An 18,204-nucleotide genomic window follows, 5' to 3' on the forward strand; every position below is an offset into this window, starting at 1 on the left:
AGTAGTTGTGGCTCATGGGCTCTAGAGCGCAGGCTCAGTAGTTGTGGTGCACGGGCTTAGTTGCTCTGCGGCATGTGGGATCTTCCCGGACCAGGGATCGAACCCGTGTCCCGTGCAGTGGCAGGCAGATTCTTATCCACTGTGCCACCAGGGAAGTCCCTTCACTTTTTTTTTTAATGTAAAGTCACACTCCTATATACCTCATGGGGCAAAGGGGAAACGATTATAAGAAATTCAAAATACTTAGAAGTTAATTTTAATAAACTTTACACATCAAAACTTTCTAGATGAAGCAAAGATGGAACTCTAAGGGGAATTATCATAAATATTTATTAGGGGAGAATATTTATTGGGGAGAAGAACAGATGCCTTTGTTAAGAATGATGCTTTTATTAGAAATAACATTTACATTAGAAAAGAAATTTATTGCCTTAAATGCTTACAGTAGCAAAGAAGGATAAAAACAAATGAGCTGTATGTCCAACTTAAAAAAAAAACAGATAAAGAACAGAATAAATCTGAAGAAAATTTAAAGGATAAGAGTAAAGACAAGAGCAGAAATCAATAAAAAAGAAAAAACAACAAAAATAGACAACCCCCTTTTAAGATTCAGCAAGAAAAAGATAAGGCAAAAATAAATATTTTAAAATAATTTTTTATTTTTATTTTCTGGCCCTACTGCATGGCTTACAGGATCTTAGTTCCCTGACCAGCTGCCCCTGCAGTGAAAGCGCCAAGTCCTAACCACTGGACCACCAGGGAATTCCCTACAATAATATTTTAAATTAAATACAGATCAGCCCATATTTTTAAAATATACTATCATCAACATTATGTCAATATATTTGAAAACTTACACAAAACAGAGACATTTCTAGAAAAACATAACAAAACTGACTTCAGAAGAAATATGAAGAATAAATAATCCTATCAGTAGTAAAACTAATGATTAACTGCTGATTAGCAGTTAAAAGTTCTTCACACAAAGAAAATAACTAGGCCCAAATAAGCAGTTTTACCGACCTTTCAAGAGAAGGAATATTCCAAAATTTCAAACTCTTTTACAAAATAGAAAGAGAAGCAATACTCTCCAATGCATTCTGTTAGGCTAGTATAACTGAAATATGAACCCAGACAAGGACATTATCTGAAAGGAAAGTCATGGGTCTGCTTCATTCAAGAATTGAGAGACAAAAAACAAAAAAAAAACAACAAAAATACCTGAACTAAATATTGGCAAACTGAATCCAACTATTTACATATATAATACAACGATGAAGATAGGTTTAATTCTGGAATACAGAGATGGTTCAATATTAGACACTCTGTAAATATTTCTCATTACATTAACAGATTAAAGAAGAAAAAATAATATCAATAGATGCAGGGACTTCCCTGGTGGTCCAGTGGTTAAGAATCCGCCTTCCAATGCAGGGTATGCAGGTTTGATCCCTGGTCCAAGAACTAAGATCCCACATGCCGTGGGCAATAAGCCTGCATGTCGCAACTACTAAGCTCACATGCCACAACTACACAGCCCACATGCCGCAACTAGAGAAGCCTGCGTGCTGCAACGAAGAGCCCACGCGCCACAACGAAAGATCCCGTGTGCCACAATTAAGACCCAATGCAGCCAAATATATAAATAAATATTTTAAAAAATCAATAGATGCAAAAAGAAAAAAGGATAACTTTCAACCAACTATTAATGATTAAAACTTCAAGTAGGGCTTCCCTGGTGGCGCAGTGGTTGAGAGTCCACCTGCCGATGCCGGGGACACGGGTTCGTGCCCCGGTCTGCGAAGATCCCACATGCCGCGGAGCGGCTGGGCCCGTGAGCCATGGCCGCCGAGCCTGCGCGTCCGGAGCCTGTGCTCCGCAACGGGAGAGGCCACGACAGTGAGAGGCCCGCGTACAGCAAAAAAACAAAACAAAACAAAAAAGAACTTCAAGTAAACAGAGAATACATGAAACTTAACCTGATAAGAATATCTATAATAAACTGAAAGCAATCATTATCCTTTACGGTAGGAGAGGCTTGAAAACACTCCCTTTAAATCCAGAACAAGAAAAGAATGACAATTCACTACGTTTATTAGCTTCATACTCAAAATTCTGCCTAGGGCAAAAATAGAAGAATAAATTAAAGCCGTAAGGTTTGGAAGGAGGAAATATAGTTGTCTTTATATTTGCAAATAATAAGATTTTTTTAACCAAAATATGAACAAATTATTCGAAATAATAATAAACTAGCAAAGTGGCTGGATATAAGACCGATATGCTAAAGTAAACTGCATTTCTGTATACCAGAAACAATTAGAAAACAATTTTAAAAGAGATCTCATAAACATTAGTAACAAAAGTGAAATAAGTCTAACAAAAAACATAGAAAATGTAAAACTTTACAGTAAGATATGTAAAAACAACTAAATAAATGGAGAAATATTCATGGGTAAGTAGAATTTATAATCTAATATACAGTTGCCAATTCTCTGCTAATTGCTTTATAATTTCACGTAGTTTCAATCAAAATGCCTGTGGGCTTCCCAGGGAAGGAAAACTGATTTTAAAATGCACACGAGGGCCTTCCCTGGTGGTCCAGTGGCTAAGACTCTGCACTGCCAATGCAGGGGGCCTGGGTTTGATCTCTGGTCACGGAACTAGATCCTGCACGCATGCAGCAACTAAGACCTGACACAGCCAAATAAATATTTTATAAATAAATAAATAAAATGCACATGAAAGAGAAAGGACCAAGATCACCAAGATACTTCTGAAAGGGTATAAGGAAGGAGAATTTGGCCTACCAAATATAAGACTTATTATAGGGCTATAGTGATTAAGATAGTGTGGTATGTGCAAGAACTTATAAATTAACCAGTGGAACACAAGAGAGTGTCGAGGTAGACACGTGTACATGAAACTCTGATCAAGACAAGTAGCTAGTAGATTACTTTTTAAAAGAAGAAACTATTCAGCAAGTGGAATGAAAAAAGTTGGTCATCCACATGAAAAGAACTAAAAATATATCTCTAGTTCACAATATGAAAAATAACTTCAGATAAATTAATAACTTTTAGGTCAAAAGCAAGATTTTAAAACATTCATAAGATAATATAGACATATCTTTCTGACCTTAGAGTAGGGAAGGATTGCTTAAACACCAAATATAAATACTTGATACATGTGAACAAATTAAAACGAGCAACTTCTGTTTATCCAGAGATATCTTTTTAAAATGTGAAAATACAAACTACAAACAGGGAGAAGATATTTGCAACAGATATAATTGACAAAAGATCAATATTAAGAACATACCAAAACCAAAACAAAACAAAATGCACAAATCAATAAGAAAAAGACAAACCAACAGATAAATGGGCAAAGGTATGAATAAGCATTTTAGTGACAAAAGCAAATGGCCCTTAAACGTGTGAGAAGATGCTCTATCTCATCAGCAACCAAAGACATACAAATTAAGCCAAAATACCATTTTACCCCAGTAGATTGCCTCTCCAAAAAACCTTGTCTTCATGCTGACTACTGGTTGTCCAAATCTGTTCTCTCCTTTCATGGTCATGAAGTTGTAGCTGAAAACAGGGCTGCCCAGGGAGACTACATTTGCCAACCTCCCTTGCAGCAAGATGTCCTGTGACTAAGTTCTCACCAGTTAAATGAATGGAAATTCTCTGTATTATTTCTGGCCTGGATTTTAACACATTGGCCATATGCTCCTCAAGACTCATTTTCCTTCCTGTAAGTCAGAACATGGATATACTTAAGACCCAGTTTCAACCAGGCATACAAGTTCAGTTCCCTAGGTGATGGCAGAGGAACGAGATGGAGAAAACTCAAATAATTTAAGGAGGCAAAACTGTCCTGGTAGCCTAGACTGCACAGCTCCAGACTGTTGTGTGAGAAATGTCTACATTTTTAGGTTATTGTCTTTCAAGGTTCTCTTTATTATTATAGTTTAGCCTTTACCTTAACTAATACATTGGCCCATACTAAGTGTTTTTCAGGATGTGGAATTCTCATTCACTGCTGGTAAGAGAATAACTACCAAGCACTTAGAGAAAAGTTTGACATTAGTAAAGTTGACCATGCATATTCCCTATGACCCAGCAAGTATACGTAGAGAAACTCATGTACACGAGGAGACACTCACAGCATTTTATATATTATTATTAATCATGATGGCAAAAAGTGCAAATAACCCAAATGTCATAAAGAATGAATAAATAAATAAAGAATAAATAGCTTCCAGTATTTTCATGCACTGGAATACTATATATCAGTGAAAATAAATTAATGATAGCTACACACATTAATGTAGATCAATCTTAACATAACATTGAGTGAAAAATGGAAGTCATAAGAAGGTGTACTTACTTTGAAAATTTTTTATTACAGAAAAATTTAAACATACACAAAAGTAAAGAGAATAAAATAATGAACCCCATGTACCCAACAATTATCAATTCCTGGCTAATCTTATTTTATCTGTATTCCCACCTACTTCCTCCTTCCCCCAGATTATATTGAAGCAAATCTTAGCCATCCCCAAATACTTCAGCACATATATTTAAAAGATAAAGATTTGTTATACATGCCAAAATACTATTTTTTTTTTAAATTAACATCAATTCTTTTTTTTTTTTTTTTTTTTTGCGGTATGCGGGCCTCTCACTGTTGTGGCCTCTCCCGGCGCAGGCTCAGCGGCTATGGCTCACAGGCCCAGCCGCTTTGCGGCAGGTGGGATCTTCCCAGACCGGGGCAAGAACACGTGTTCCATGCATTGGCAGGCGGACTCCCAACCACTGCACCACCAGGGAAACCCAACATCAATTCTTTAATATCATTAAAAAATCTGGTATGTGTTCAAAAGGGCTCTGTATTTTTGATGCATGGATATAACATACATCAAAACGATAAAGAAAACTATAAAACTATCATAAAACTTTAAAGAAAACAAGGGGATGATTAATACTAAATTCAGAATTGTTATTGAGGGGGCAATAGGATGAAGAGAGATTTGTTAGAAAGGGGACAATGTGGGGGTTTCTAGACACTGCTAATGTTCTATTTCTTAACTTGGGTGGCTACTAACCAGGTATTCATTTTATTATTATGCATTAAATTGTAAATAATTTTCCATACCCGCTTGTATATATATTTCACCCAAGAAAAGAAAAAGAGAGGCTGCTTCTCCCACCTCCCACCCCCCAACCTACGAACTGTTAGCTGAATTCAAAGCAAGAAAAAAAACAAAGTATATCACTGAGCTGTAAGCAAACAGAAAGTTTGAAATTGTCCTGTGAACAAACCTGATCAGCAGAGGTTCGATTTCGCTTGGATGCACCTTGCCCCACCCCCATCCTGAAGGAGGGTGGGTCTCAAAGTGAGATTCCTGCATTAGGCCAGGAAATTTACCAAGGAGAGGATGTACTGAGGTCCAAAAGTACAGGAAATACAACCTATACCAAACAGGAAAAATAACCGGAAACTCCTCCCGCCATGCGTTATAGCTTGGTATGTACATAGAAAGCTGAGTCCACCCATGCAAAGCAGCCATGACAGTGACTGGCACACCCTGAGCGCTCGATAACTGTTAGCTGATGCTACGATTATTTTTCATTATTATTATTTCATCATCCTTTTTTGCCCCCGCCATGGAAGTTAACTTTAATTATAAACTTTTGACTTCACAGAACATCTGACTTGGAGGGAGTGATGTTTTATTTCATTTGTTGGTGACATATAAGACTGAGGGTCCAACTACGGTTTCTCCTCATGCTGAAATCCCACTACCCAGTATGGCTGACACACGTGTATGTACGTAGCTATACATCAATTTAGCTCTGTTTTAGCTTGTCCTAACCATGCTTTTTTTTTTAATGGTCTTTTTTCCAATTATTATAAAATATTTCTCCATACCATAAAACGTTCTTCAAAAACCACTCTTAATGACCCCATAACATTCCATGTGCACAAGTTAGCTAACCATTCCCCAGTGGAATTTAGTTAACTATTCTCCATTGTTGGACACTCAGACTGTTTCCAGCTCTGTGACTTTCTAAATGTGTGTAACTTACACATTTGAATTCAGTTTAATTTTGTGGTAATACTTCATTGGACACCCTAGATAATTCTGAATGATCGCCATGTTAGTTTATACTATAAAGGAATGATAATTCAAAACATTTACTCTATTCATTCAATTAATGTTTAATGAAGCCCTATACCAGGAGGTGTGGGAGATACAGAGACAATATTTTTTTTTTTTTTTGCGGTACGCGGGCCTCTCACTGTTATGGCCTCTCCCGTTGTGGAGCACAGGCCCCGGACGCGCAGGCTCAGCGGCCATGGCTCACGGGCCCAGCCGCTCTGCGGCATGTGGGATCCTCCCGGATCGGGGCACGAACCCGTGTCCCCTGCATCGGCAGGCGGACTCTCAACCACTGCGCCACGAGGGAAGCCCTAGACAATAATTTTTAATATCAAAGTGCTTTCTGTTATATGTCAAATATATCTCAATAAAGCTGGAAAAAAAATCAAAGTGCTTTCAAATGAAGCAAAAGCAAAGTAGCAGGTACAAGTGAAATTTTTCATTTCTATATTGATTTTAAAACAAAATATTTTGCTCAAAACTATGAAATTAAGTCAGAGACTTTATCTGACATCATAAGAATCCTTTTTACCATGGGTAAATAAAATCGATTGTACTACAGTTTTCATTTTCCATTTGGCATCATTAAAGGCAGAGAAAATGTAAAACAAAAATTGTAAGCAAACACATGGCAGCCCAGGAAATGTGCTTTTCAGCTGTTACTTGTACTTGGATAAAAAGGAATGACACAATAAAAAAAAAATCCACCTTATAAGGAGCTGGGAATCTCTCTGGTTTGCCTATCACACATCCCTTTTTAATCCCACCATGAAACTCACTCCATTCTAAAAGTACAGAGGACTTTATCAGGATGATTTAAGAGTCGCCCCCTTTGGGGTCTATTTAGGCAGCAGATTGGTGATTATGTATTTGAATTTCAAAAAGCTTATCTAAGTCAGAATGTAACAAGAAGCAGTTGAAACGTAAAGAAAACCAAAATGAAACAGATAACAAGGCCTAATTTTTATAGACTGTTTATCAGTGCCAAGCGTGTGATAAAGGCTTTCCACAAATCATCTCACAGAAGCCTCACAAAGGCAAGGAGGTAAGTACTATTATTATCCCCATTTTACAGATGAAGAAGTTGACTGTTAGGGCTCAAATATATTATCAGTGGCAGGGCTGAATGGCTAACACCAGTTTCTGCTCTTAAACACTATGTTCTGTTTTTTTCCCATCCTGACATACCAACAGGTGAGCATATATATGTTGTCAATAAATTAGAAAGTAATTTGGGTCCAATGAATAAAAATACCTTCAAATAACTAAAAATGTCTTCTAGTAACTGTCTCTATTCCCAACTTCTGCCTTCAAACCACTAAAACAAAGGTAGACTGAGTGATTAGACATACAGTTTACTCCGTATTTTTTTTTAATCTTAATGCTCAGTTATGTAACTTGAAATAAAAATAGTTAGCATAAAAAAGGGTCTGCTCAGTCCACAAAGTAGACCCTCAAACTGGACCAGAGCTGAGGTTCCTGACCTGGTCATCACACAGCACAGGAGTAAGCAAAGCAATCTAGACAAGTAGAGCTCAGATTTACCATCCCAAAGCATACTCCAACCCTCACTGTATTTCAGAGCATGCTTTGCTTAAACATTTCTCCAAAACTATTTCTTAAGATGCTTTGAAGTTCATGAAACAAATCAGGTTTTCTGGACAACATAAGAGGGCTTATTGCAGTAGCTTCACTTAGTATGACCAAAATTTCAAGCACGTTACATTTGTACATATTCACCATATTTTTTTCCCCTTGATCTTTAAACCACCTTGTGAAGCTGCTGCCTGGGCACTGTGGTTTCTTGAAATGATCTTGGTGAAAAAACAACTTAGTTATGGTTAATCAATTTAATTAACTCCTCCTGTTAACGGACCAGAGTTGCTGTTCTCTAGTCCATCCAACTATGATTCCTTCAACGGATGTAAAGTCTAAACAGGTAAGTGTTCTATCTCCTACTCTTCTTTGTGAGGAATCTAAAAGCAAACCACTGTTACTGAAAAGCAGAGGACCTGGGTTCCAGTCCCACATACGTTACAGTTAATTGTGTAACTGACATTATGCCTCCTTGCGCTGCTGAAGTGGGCTGGACAGGAAATGTTTAAAGTCCTTCCCAGCTATAAAGTTTTAATTCGTAATTCAAATTGTTGTTTTTGATTGCAAGTTAAATGAAGAACATTAGAGGTAGACACAGGTTCCCTATGAGTGACAGTAGCACTTTTAATTTCCCTATTGAAACCTATCACATGACGGGAGGTCATATTAAATTGAACTGGCATTTCCTTATGCTCCATCTGCTACCAAAATGTACTATTTGTAGTTCAGGCAGCAGAGAAGTTGAAAAACAACAGATTTTCTTGGCACTTCCTGCACGTATGGCACATAGATGAGTATGAGATTATCCTCAGGAAAATACTGCAAATAATAGCTGTCAATTCTTAGCAACTAACAACACGCATTATTAAAAATAAACACAACCTCCCATCCATGAGTTCCACCCCACAAAATGTGTCTTTTGTTTCTTCTGACTCTTATATGTGAACCAATATTTTTTACATGGGCTCCATAATATTTCTGCTGCAGAATTCAAAAATTACTAGATCTCTAAAATCTACAGATAATCCCCAAACCTTCTGTTAGCCACTTGCTACGATCTTGCCAGAGATGCTAAAAGTAGTGTAGTCAACTGGTTTGAGTTTCATACACTTTTCCAGACAATCTTGCTGTTTAAGGGTCCACACAAATAAGAGATTAATTTCTCTGGATTCTAAATCTTTGGGAAGTTGACCAACATGCATGAAGCAGTCTTTCTCCTCCTATAGTTAACACATTAACTAACACATTAATCTTTTAAATTATTGCTTGGGGTCCTTTTGTCCTCGATTTAAACATATCTATTCCTTTAACTACTTGTATAATTCTCAATTCTTCCCCCTCTTACAATTCTATGCTCTACTTTTCTGAACGTGGTTTTATTATTTTTCTGTATTTTCTGCGGTATTACATTTTAATTCCTTGAGAAATCAGATAATACATAGTGTTTGTGAATTATGAAAAAAGATAAAGCAAAGGTAACCTTCCTCAAAACAGGGCAGCCAAGAGAAAACGCAAAAAGCTTGAAAATTTTCCTGCATAATTAATGTGAACTGACATGACATCTTCAATTAGACTCAAAGACCCTTAGGACTGAGAGAATCTAAACTCCTTATCGTACAGATAAGAAAACCAAAACCCAGGAAGAAGCTAAGTGACTTGCCCTACATGATACATCTCATTGGATACATTTATGGTCTTACCCATAAAATTACAGCATAAAATTACACATTACACCTAGGATGGTTCTTTTCACACTGAAAATAGCCCCATGAAGTCTGTTTCCTAAACACATGCAGGCAGCCACAGTGGCTAAATCCCACATCTGTGGAGTCATTCTTTTAAATCAAACCCTTACCTCAGAAATTCTGAGATAAATGCAACTGGTATTAGGGGAAATGGGAGAGAATAAGAAAGGACAATACTCCAGAATGTTAGATTCAAGTCAGAAGGTAAAAAAGTCACATATAATCAAAAATGACTCTTGATACATTTAAGTGTATCACAGATACACTTAAGTCACGCAGAGTCCAATATTTACATCTTTATTCATTGGGAAGAGACCAATGCCTTCTCTTAATGAGTCCAGCACAGCTAGGTTTTCCTCCAGCAATAGAACAAGCCACTTTCTTTTGTTTACCGTCAGATGAAATACCTGTTAGAATTGAAAGAGTTGGTTGTTCCAAAACCACCTATCTTTAAGCAGTGGACTAGCGTCTGCCAGGGTGAGATACTCACCCTTAAAGAGGGGCTCAGGAAAAGAAACAGAAAACCAGGATCCTACCTCTGAAACTATCCTTAATAAGGGACCTATTCTCACTGCACAGGACAGCGGGCCTCATGCTCTATTTAACTACTTAACTCATTTCTCTTCCACTGCCTTCTTGATTTTGCCTAGTAAATTCAGGTGAATGTGTGCCATTCAAGGTGTATATGGTCCAATTCCATTGTATTGATATTTCCCTATTCCCATATTTGCATATGAATATAAGGATCTGGGTTAGACACAGGATGTGTAAGTATTACAGGGGAAGTAGAAGAAGTGTGGACACAGGCTCTGATGAAAAGGGTAGGTCAGGTGTAGTAAAGAGCCATAAAGAAGGCTGAGGACTCACAGGTAAGTGAGGAGGGTTGAAGGGAATACACAGATCACTTTCTATGGGACAGAATTTGTTCCAAAAGTAATTTTTACCATGTTTGTGACTTTTCCTTGGATTGGATTTGATGGACACATTTTAAGCACTGCAACACATCCCATTCTATTGATTTTTATTTTATTTATTTATTTTTGTTGTTGTTGTGCCCCACAGCATGTGGGATCTCAAGCTTCCGGACCAGGGATCGAACCTGCACCCCTTGCACTGGAAACACGGAGTCTTAACCACTGGATTGCCAGGGAAGTCCCCCTTGTATCTATTTTTAAATCCATATAGATGGCCTATACCCTCAAAGCATATAAGTAACCGTATAACTATAAAATTCATACTCTGAAAGAGATTAATCATGAGAATATTTTTCAGATAAAGACTTGATCATGGACAAATCACCTTAGAGCAGAAATACCAAAACCAATACTTGAAGAAATACGTTCTACAAGTCAGTGCTCCAAGCAGCAGGAAAACCAGACTGCTGCCCCTTGAAGACCTGCCACAAAGAGCCATGTGGAAAAACCGCACAGAGAAATGGTGATTGTGAACAAGAGTTGTACCTCAGTATGAAAGACTTTTGGCTGTGTTGGACCGTTAAGAAAAGAAAGGTTATGCTCATTAGAAAGTTTACCTGTCTCGAAGCAAATAATTACTTCTCTGCTAACATAACTTCCATGTCAGTGTAACCAGTTCCTACAAGTATAAATTATCTTAATTGCATGCAGATAAAAATCTGTGTTTCCTGAACAGTGTTCATCTTAACTCCATTATTGGAGTCAACCTAAAGGAAACTTAAGTCTCTGGACTTGCATATTGTGTTTGTCTCTGGCCATGATGAGATGGTCCAGATTCACACTGATTGACAGAGGGTTTCCCCACCAGGTCCTCTCACAGGACTCCAAGCATTTTCACAACTTGACCACACAAAAGAACGCCCAGTCTGCTCCTGCTTTCCCCAAGACAAGTACAGGAACGCCTTTCTCTGCAGTCCTTTCATAAGATTGTGTCTGTACAAACACAGGTGTCTACAAAGCAATTTTTATCAACTTTGCTTTGAATGTTCCAAAGAACAGCAGTGATCTCAACACTCCATCCATTGTCTCAATGGATGGGAAAAGCTACCCATGAGAGACCATAAAGGAGGGAAAAAAAACCCCCAAATATATGTTTATAAAACTCTTCAACAGCAACACCAAATACTTGTACTGGAGAGAAAATATATTTTTTAAACCACAAGGCACGTTAAGTAAAAATGCGTAATCAACCTTAATTAGATTCCTTCATCAGTTGACAATGTAAATGGATGGAAACTACTACTCAAATATTCAAACCTTCATTTTACATGCAAGTGGCCTCCAACAAATGATAAAGCAATATTCCCGTGTGAGTGTGAGAGATTAAAAGGAGGAGTCAGATTCCACTAGTCCTTGCTTGGTTTAACTGCCCAGCTTTTAGGGAGCTATTTTATAAAAGCGGGACTCGCCCTGATAAATTAGTGAACAGTGCGAATGTCAAAAATTGCCTGCACTCAATGAAGCTCTAGAGCACTTCGGGGCCAGACTTCAAAAAATGACTCCTTAAAAAAAATTACGTTGTGACAATGGTATCGTTTAAAAAAAATAATAAGGATGACGGTGATGATAACTGGGCAGGAACCACTGCTGCTGCCTGCCTCCTATGTAAGTTGCCCGGCTGAAGGTGGTTAAGTTAAAGCCAGTTCTCTATTGGAGGGGCGCCCTGGCAGCGGCGGAGAGCCACCCGGTTTCCAGCTCCCTGTGGGCTTGACGGGACTGGGACTGGGATTGGCTTCCACGAAGCCCCGGGTGGCTCAACGAGGCGCTCTAGCTGTCCCTCACCACCTCCCTCCAACACAGACCCCAAGTGAGAAATGCAACTCCCGGAGCACAATGACAAGAAAGCACACAAAAGGAGCAAGGCAGCCGCTCCCATCCTTACCTTTGACTTGACTTTCATACTCGGCTATGATCTCTTTGTCCTTTTTGAATCTGCTCGGAGTGGACATTATCCAGCTGTTCTGGGTTTGCTTTCAGCGGGCAAGTTCTGTTAGAGGGTCACCGACCAGTCTCCTCGGAGAGGCAGAGTTGTACTCCCACACGCCGGGAACCCAGAGGCAGCACCGACAGGAGGGAAAGGGGGAGGGAGAGGAGGAGGAGGAGGAGGAAAAAAAGGAGCGAGCCGAGGACTAGATTAACCCGGGCGCTGGCACCATACTCTCCGGATCGAGCTGCCGTCGGTGATACTGAGGGGAGCCCAGGGTTCGGGGCCGGAGAGGCCCGGCGCGCCGGCAAACTCCAGCAAGCGAGTGGTGGGGGGCGTCTCCCTGCCCACCCCACCCGGAGCCCGTCCACTTCCTCTACGACCGCTGGGCGGACGCGGGAATCGCGCCGGCGCTCCGCACCATTGTTAGCAACCCGCACGGGGCGCGCGGGGCAGGGCCAGCCGGGGAGGGCGGGCGCCGCGACTCTCCCTTCCTGCTCCAGCCGCCGGCTCCGGCGCTCGGGGGTCCCGCCCGGGCTGGGGATGCTACTGCCGCTCCTCCGTCGGCACACACGGTTGCTACTGCCCCGGGCAGGCAAGAGGAATCGCGATCCTAAAGCAAGTCCCGGGCGCCGACCGCAAGGACGGCTGCCGCACCGTAAGAACGCGTCCTGGGCACAGCCCCGGCGGAGTTTAGGTCTCCACCGCCGGCGCCTCGCGGGGCCTCTGCCTCCTGGGCCACCGTGCGCCGAGGCTGCCTCTTTCTCCCCCGACCCCCTTTCCGCTGCTGCCCCCAGGAGGCCGCCGGCGACAGACACACTCGTACACGCGCCCGGAGGAGCCGCGCCCCCGGAGGCCGCAAAGTTGCCGGCACGTTCACGGCCCGCGGCTCCCCGGCACCTGGGGAGCGAGCTACGGGCGGCAGCGGCCGGGGCGGCCGCGCGGGGCTCGGCGAGGCGGGGCAGGGCTCGCGGGAGGGGTCGGCTCGGCAGCGCGTTCCCTTCTCCGCCCTCGCCCCCTCCCGGCGCGGTGAGGAAGCGCCGCGCTCGTCCGGGAAGATGGACGCCTCTTGTGGCCAACCGCAGCCCGGCCCTGCGCGTCGAGCCCGGCGGCCGTGGGCAACGCCCCCAGCTCCTCCCCGAGCTGCGCAGCCCCAGCAGCTGGGAAACCCCTCCCGACCCGGCGGCCTGTCTTTGGCCGAGGGTGAGCGCTGTGGTGGGGCTCTTTTCAGTGTACAGTGGGGAAATCCAGACTTTGGATGTCTCCATGGAAGAAAAGGATGTCACTCCAAGATGTCACTCCAAACCCCAGAAGGAACACTGGAGACTGAATTGTGAACGTCTTGGCTAAGAATCAAAGAAGAGCTAAGCTGTTTGATCAGGCAGAGAAAAATACCCATCTTGAACACCATTATTCTCCCCATCCTAGAAGCAGCTGGAGGGGGCTAGGATGGCGGGAAAGGCGTGGTGGGGAAACAGGTCACAGTTAGGATATCACCAGGTTTTGACGGACACATTTAGCGTTTGGGACCTTCCTTCTCCAATATTATGGGCCTGATTTACCAAAGTGATTTGTCCAAAGGCGTGTCCAGTATCAAATGTTTTCCCTGCTAGATCTAAAGAAGAGTAGGGACTTCGAGACTTTAATCATTCATTCATGTATCCAGTGATAAAATTTCTTACCGCGAACCAAACACCAAGTAAGAGCTAAGGATTCAGAAAGTAGAACCCTGCCCTAAAGGATCTCACGGTCTATTGTTTTACAAAGTAATTACAGGCGGTACTGTGATGCTGTAAGAGGGCTACTGCCGGCTTTGCGAGCCCTGAAGAAAGAAAAGTGGACTGCGTAAGAGGTTTGGGGAGAAAGGCTTCCCACAGAAGTGGTATTTGAACTGCATTTAAAGGGCGAGTAGTAAGTAGTTTGCCACCTTAGAGAGGGAAAGTGTTGCATTCCACGGAGAAGAAGGAGAATCCTACTCTGGGAGAATTGCAAATGAGTTACAGGATGCCCTCCTCTAAAATACCAGATCTCTGATGGGAGGTGAAAAATATTTTTAAAATTTAAATATATGTGTGTTTCAAGCGGTAGTGTGTGCACATTGTTTTTAATTGTATGGCCTTTTAAAATTTAATTGTTAAGCAAATCTTTTTACTTTATAACGACAGAATAGAATGTACGGAAAAAATGTGAAAAAAAATGTTTTGTTTCCATTTTGCCACACAGGAGGTTAACTACGGAATCGCAGATTGCCCTAATTTCACGTGGGGCTGTCTTATGTAAGAGTGTAGAGTGATGAGCCAGGATATTCCAAAGCAGAGGCTGAGAAGGAAGGTCAGGGCCAACTGGGAGAGGCCTCCTGTGCTGAGCTCTAGGACACAGTTCTGCAGACAGCAGGGAGCCTTTTAAGTAGAGAAGGGTCATGATCACATACATGTTTTATGAAGATAACTGTTGGCAGCATGGAAGGATGAGTTGGCTATGGGGGTGGAGAGACCAGAGGCAAGCAGCACACTCTGGCGATAATTGTAGTCAAATCTAAATGTGATTCATGTCATCCATCCATGGTGCTACTGGGATTTATTTCATATTTGCACTTGGGAAATACAACTTGGTACAGAGAATGCAGCCCCTGGGAACGAATTGTTGGCTGAGTTTAGACCTAAAGCACCGTGGTAGTTACAAGCCCCAAAGACAGTGTACCCAGAGGTGAATCATATCTCTGCTGCTTTCCTAAGTGAGCTGATAAAAATTACTGCATCTCTTGGGGCCTCAGTCTCCTTATCTGTAAAATGGGTTAATGCCTAGTTCCTGGGAATGTTATAAGCACTTACTGTGATAATCCTTAAAAATTACAAGAACACCAGATCTTTGTACCTACTCAGTTATCTTTGTTACTGTTATCTCAGTTTTAATCTTGGAGAGAAAGCTATTTAAAAATTGGAGATAGTATCTTAATCATCTTTGATTTTATCATAGTGCCCAACAAACTGTCAATAAACTTTTTTTTTGAATGTTAATGTCTTAATATTAGTAAGCCACCATTTTATTGTTGTAGAAGGTTGGGTCCCAAATAAAGCAAAGCATTTTGCATACATTCTTATAAGAACCCTACAAGGTGAATACTATTGTCCTCGTTTTACAGAGAGAATCTGGAAAGTTCAGTAAATGTGTAAAGGCCTGGCTGGGCCAGAATTCCAGCCCACATCTACTTGCCTCCAAATTGGGTTTTCCCAATTTGCTATTCTTCTGCCTACGAACTTATGATTCCTTTAAACTTGTGAAGCAGGATCACATACAGTGAACTGTGTATGACTGATCGATGGTTTTCCCTTGGTGGTTTTCTTCTGATCCAGCCAATCAGTGTGATTCACAAGTTAGTTCTTCTTTTCATAGTTTTATCTCTTCAGGTTATCCTTATCTTTCCCATATTTTGCCTCACAAAACTTATATGGAGAATGCCTATGAGTTAAAAACCAGAAAGCCCCCTAGGGTCAGTCCAATTTGGAAGACAGTCAACTGAGTCTAAATCTGTGACTTTGCTCCCCCTTGTGGTAGCTGTTTTCTTAGCTATACAACAGGGATGGCTGCACTTTGCCCCCTAAAACCTACCCCTCCCCTGCCACACTCTCATTCTTTAGGGGCAAGTGGTGAGAAATTTGGAGCGCCTGAAAGTGGGATCCATACTACAGATTAGTCCACTCCATTATATAATATTCTCCTTTTAGGACCACTCCAAATTTCTAGAAGTAGAAGTTAATTCATTATCTGATCATAAACCCTGGGAGTAGGTAGGAGAACGTACCTGGCGCCTTGCAGCCACAAAATAAATCATGCACCTTACTGCAGCATCACTTTGTCCTAGTGGTAAATAATTTAAGTCATTTAAAAAGTTAAATACAAACACATTAAGGACTCAATGCCAAATCGACACAATTTTTTTAGTTATGGTTTTAGTGTCTAAGAATTTCATGTCTGAGATGGACCAGTCTGCTACTCCTCTTCATATAAGGAAAACGTTCTCCTCTGCCCGTTGGGATGAAAAAGTTGATGAAGCCCTGCCAATATCCTAGGTTTTATTCTTGGATCCAGCCTGAGTATCAGAACACCAACTGTTGTGCGTGCATATCTTATATTGTCTTGACTCTGGACCCTTTAGCTTCTCAAATTGCTTGCAGTAGTGCTTTCCATGGACTGCATTTTGGTATTGTGTCCTGGGGCAGAGTTTTATAAAGTATGAGCTCACCATTGATCACCTACATCAGAATCACCTTGGGAGTCTGTTTGGAATTCAGACACATGGGACCTCTTCTACACTTAAAGCCACACTTCTTGACTTCAATGTGCATACAAATCACATTGTTAAAATAAGGTTCTGATGCCTTCTGGAGTGACACCTGAGATCCTGCACGTCTAATAAGCTCCTAAGCCATGCCAATAATTTTGTCATAAAGACCACACTTGGAAGAGCAAACACCCATAAGGTCCAAATTTTGGCTGAGGGGAAAGTCCTCCGGTGATTCTTATGCTTGAGAATATTTGCCCAAGGCCCAAGAGCTATTTAAAAAAAAAGAGCATCCTTATAAAAGATTTGCTACATTTACTCAAGTGATGCCGATGACATTAAGATTTTTTTTCAATTTAATGTATCTCTAAGAAACTGGACTGTTTTCACCTTCAAGATAATAAAATGTTTAACTTCTTCATCTGTAAAATGGGGATGGATAATAATTTCCCTAATAGGTTTGTGGGTTTCATAGGGATTAAATGCAAAATGTACATAAAGCACTTAGCACCAAGCCAGGCACATAGTAAGTGCTACATAAATGTTGCTTGTCCTTGTCATTGCCATTATTGTTTTGGTGCAGAAAGTTAACTTCCAAGTTTATACCAAACTGTTGCAATTGTGGAGGACCTTGTAGTGTGTTTATCTGTGTCTTATTTACCTCCCTGTTTAAACCTCCTATGCTAATTGAGAATTTCTTTGTTCTTAATGGGTTTGTTTTGTAGTTTATTGGTTTACTGTGTGTCTGTATTTCTGATACACTACCTCAAATGTTTATAGAATGATTTCTATAGTCTATTCAGTTCTAATCAACAAATATTTATTGCCTATTAAGCTGAACCACATGACAGTGCGGATACTTGACCATTTTTGACGTAATAAATGGCAATGCCGTATGACTCAACCCAATACTATCAGCTCACACTCTGCAATTAGTGTAAACAAAAGTCAATAATAAACACCCACTTCTGAATATCCAAGTGAAGGCTCTGCTGAACCCTGCCCAGACCTAGGGAAATCCCATTCACTCATAGGTTGGATTAGTCCAGTGCAGTCTGCCAGGTAGCCAATCAAGAAATATTGACCACTGTTGTAAAAGAAACTTGGCCCATAATTTAACAGCAGCTTGTGGAAATGGACCATATAAATAGCCATTTTCCCTTTTCTGGCAACAGAGTAGTAAAGACAAGCTGTTAAAAGATCTTGCCAATTTCATTCTGATGCACTTTCTCTGGCAGGGAAGAGGGTAGAATGTTACAATAAAGATGAGTTTAGATGAGGCCCTGGAGGGGTCAATGCAAGAGATACTAAGGACAGTAGGAGAGAAAGGATGGAAAAGGAAGCGGTAAAGACACTAGTCACAGGGAGAGAAGCTGCAAAAGAGAACAATAAAATGAATGATTCTTCTAAAATGTTCATTTGTATAATTTAGCTCCCCTCCCCTCCAAAAAAATTCTCCAATTTTCAAGAAAACTAAAGCTAAAATAAATCAGGACTTTTAAATGTCTGTAATT

The 18,204-nt window shown here is 40.8% G+C and overlaps 1 protein-coding gene across 2 annotated transcripts in view; it reads right to left on the reverse strand.

Annotated features, from left to right (window-relative positions):
• Positions 1–12,475, reverse strand: part of SRGAP1 (SLIT-ROBO Rho GTPase activating protein 1) — a 270,991-nt gene extending 258,516 nt beyond the window's left edge. Inside the window, exon 1 of one of the 2 annotated variants that reach the window (XM_065888084.1) lies at positions 12,367–12,475. In XM_065888084.1, coding sequence (XP_065744156.1) covers positions 12,367–12,433 — 67 coding nt within the window. In that variant the 5' untranslated portion in view covers positions 12,434–12,475. The remainder of the gene's footprint in view (positions 1–12,366) is intronic. The other variant, XM_065888085.1, reaches the window with a different exon arrangement.
• Positions 12,476–18,204: the final 5,729 nt, after the last annotated feature.

This window comes from Phocoena phocoena, chromosome 11 (assembly GCF_963924675.1).
Source record: "Phocoena phocoena chromosome 11, mPhoPho1.1, whole genome shotgun sequence".
Taxonomy (NCBI): Eukaryota; Metazoa; Chordata; class Mammalia; order Artiodactyla; family Phocoenidae; genus Phocoena; species Phocoena phocoena.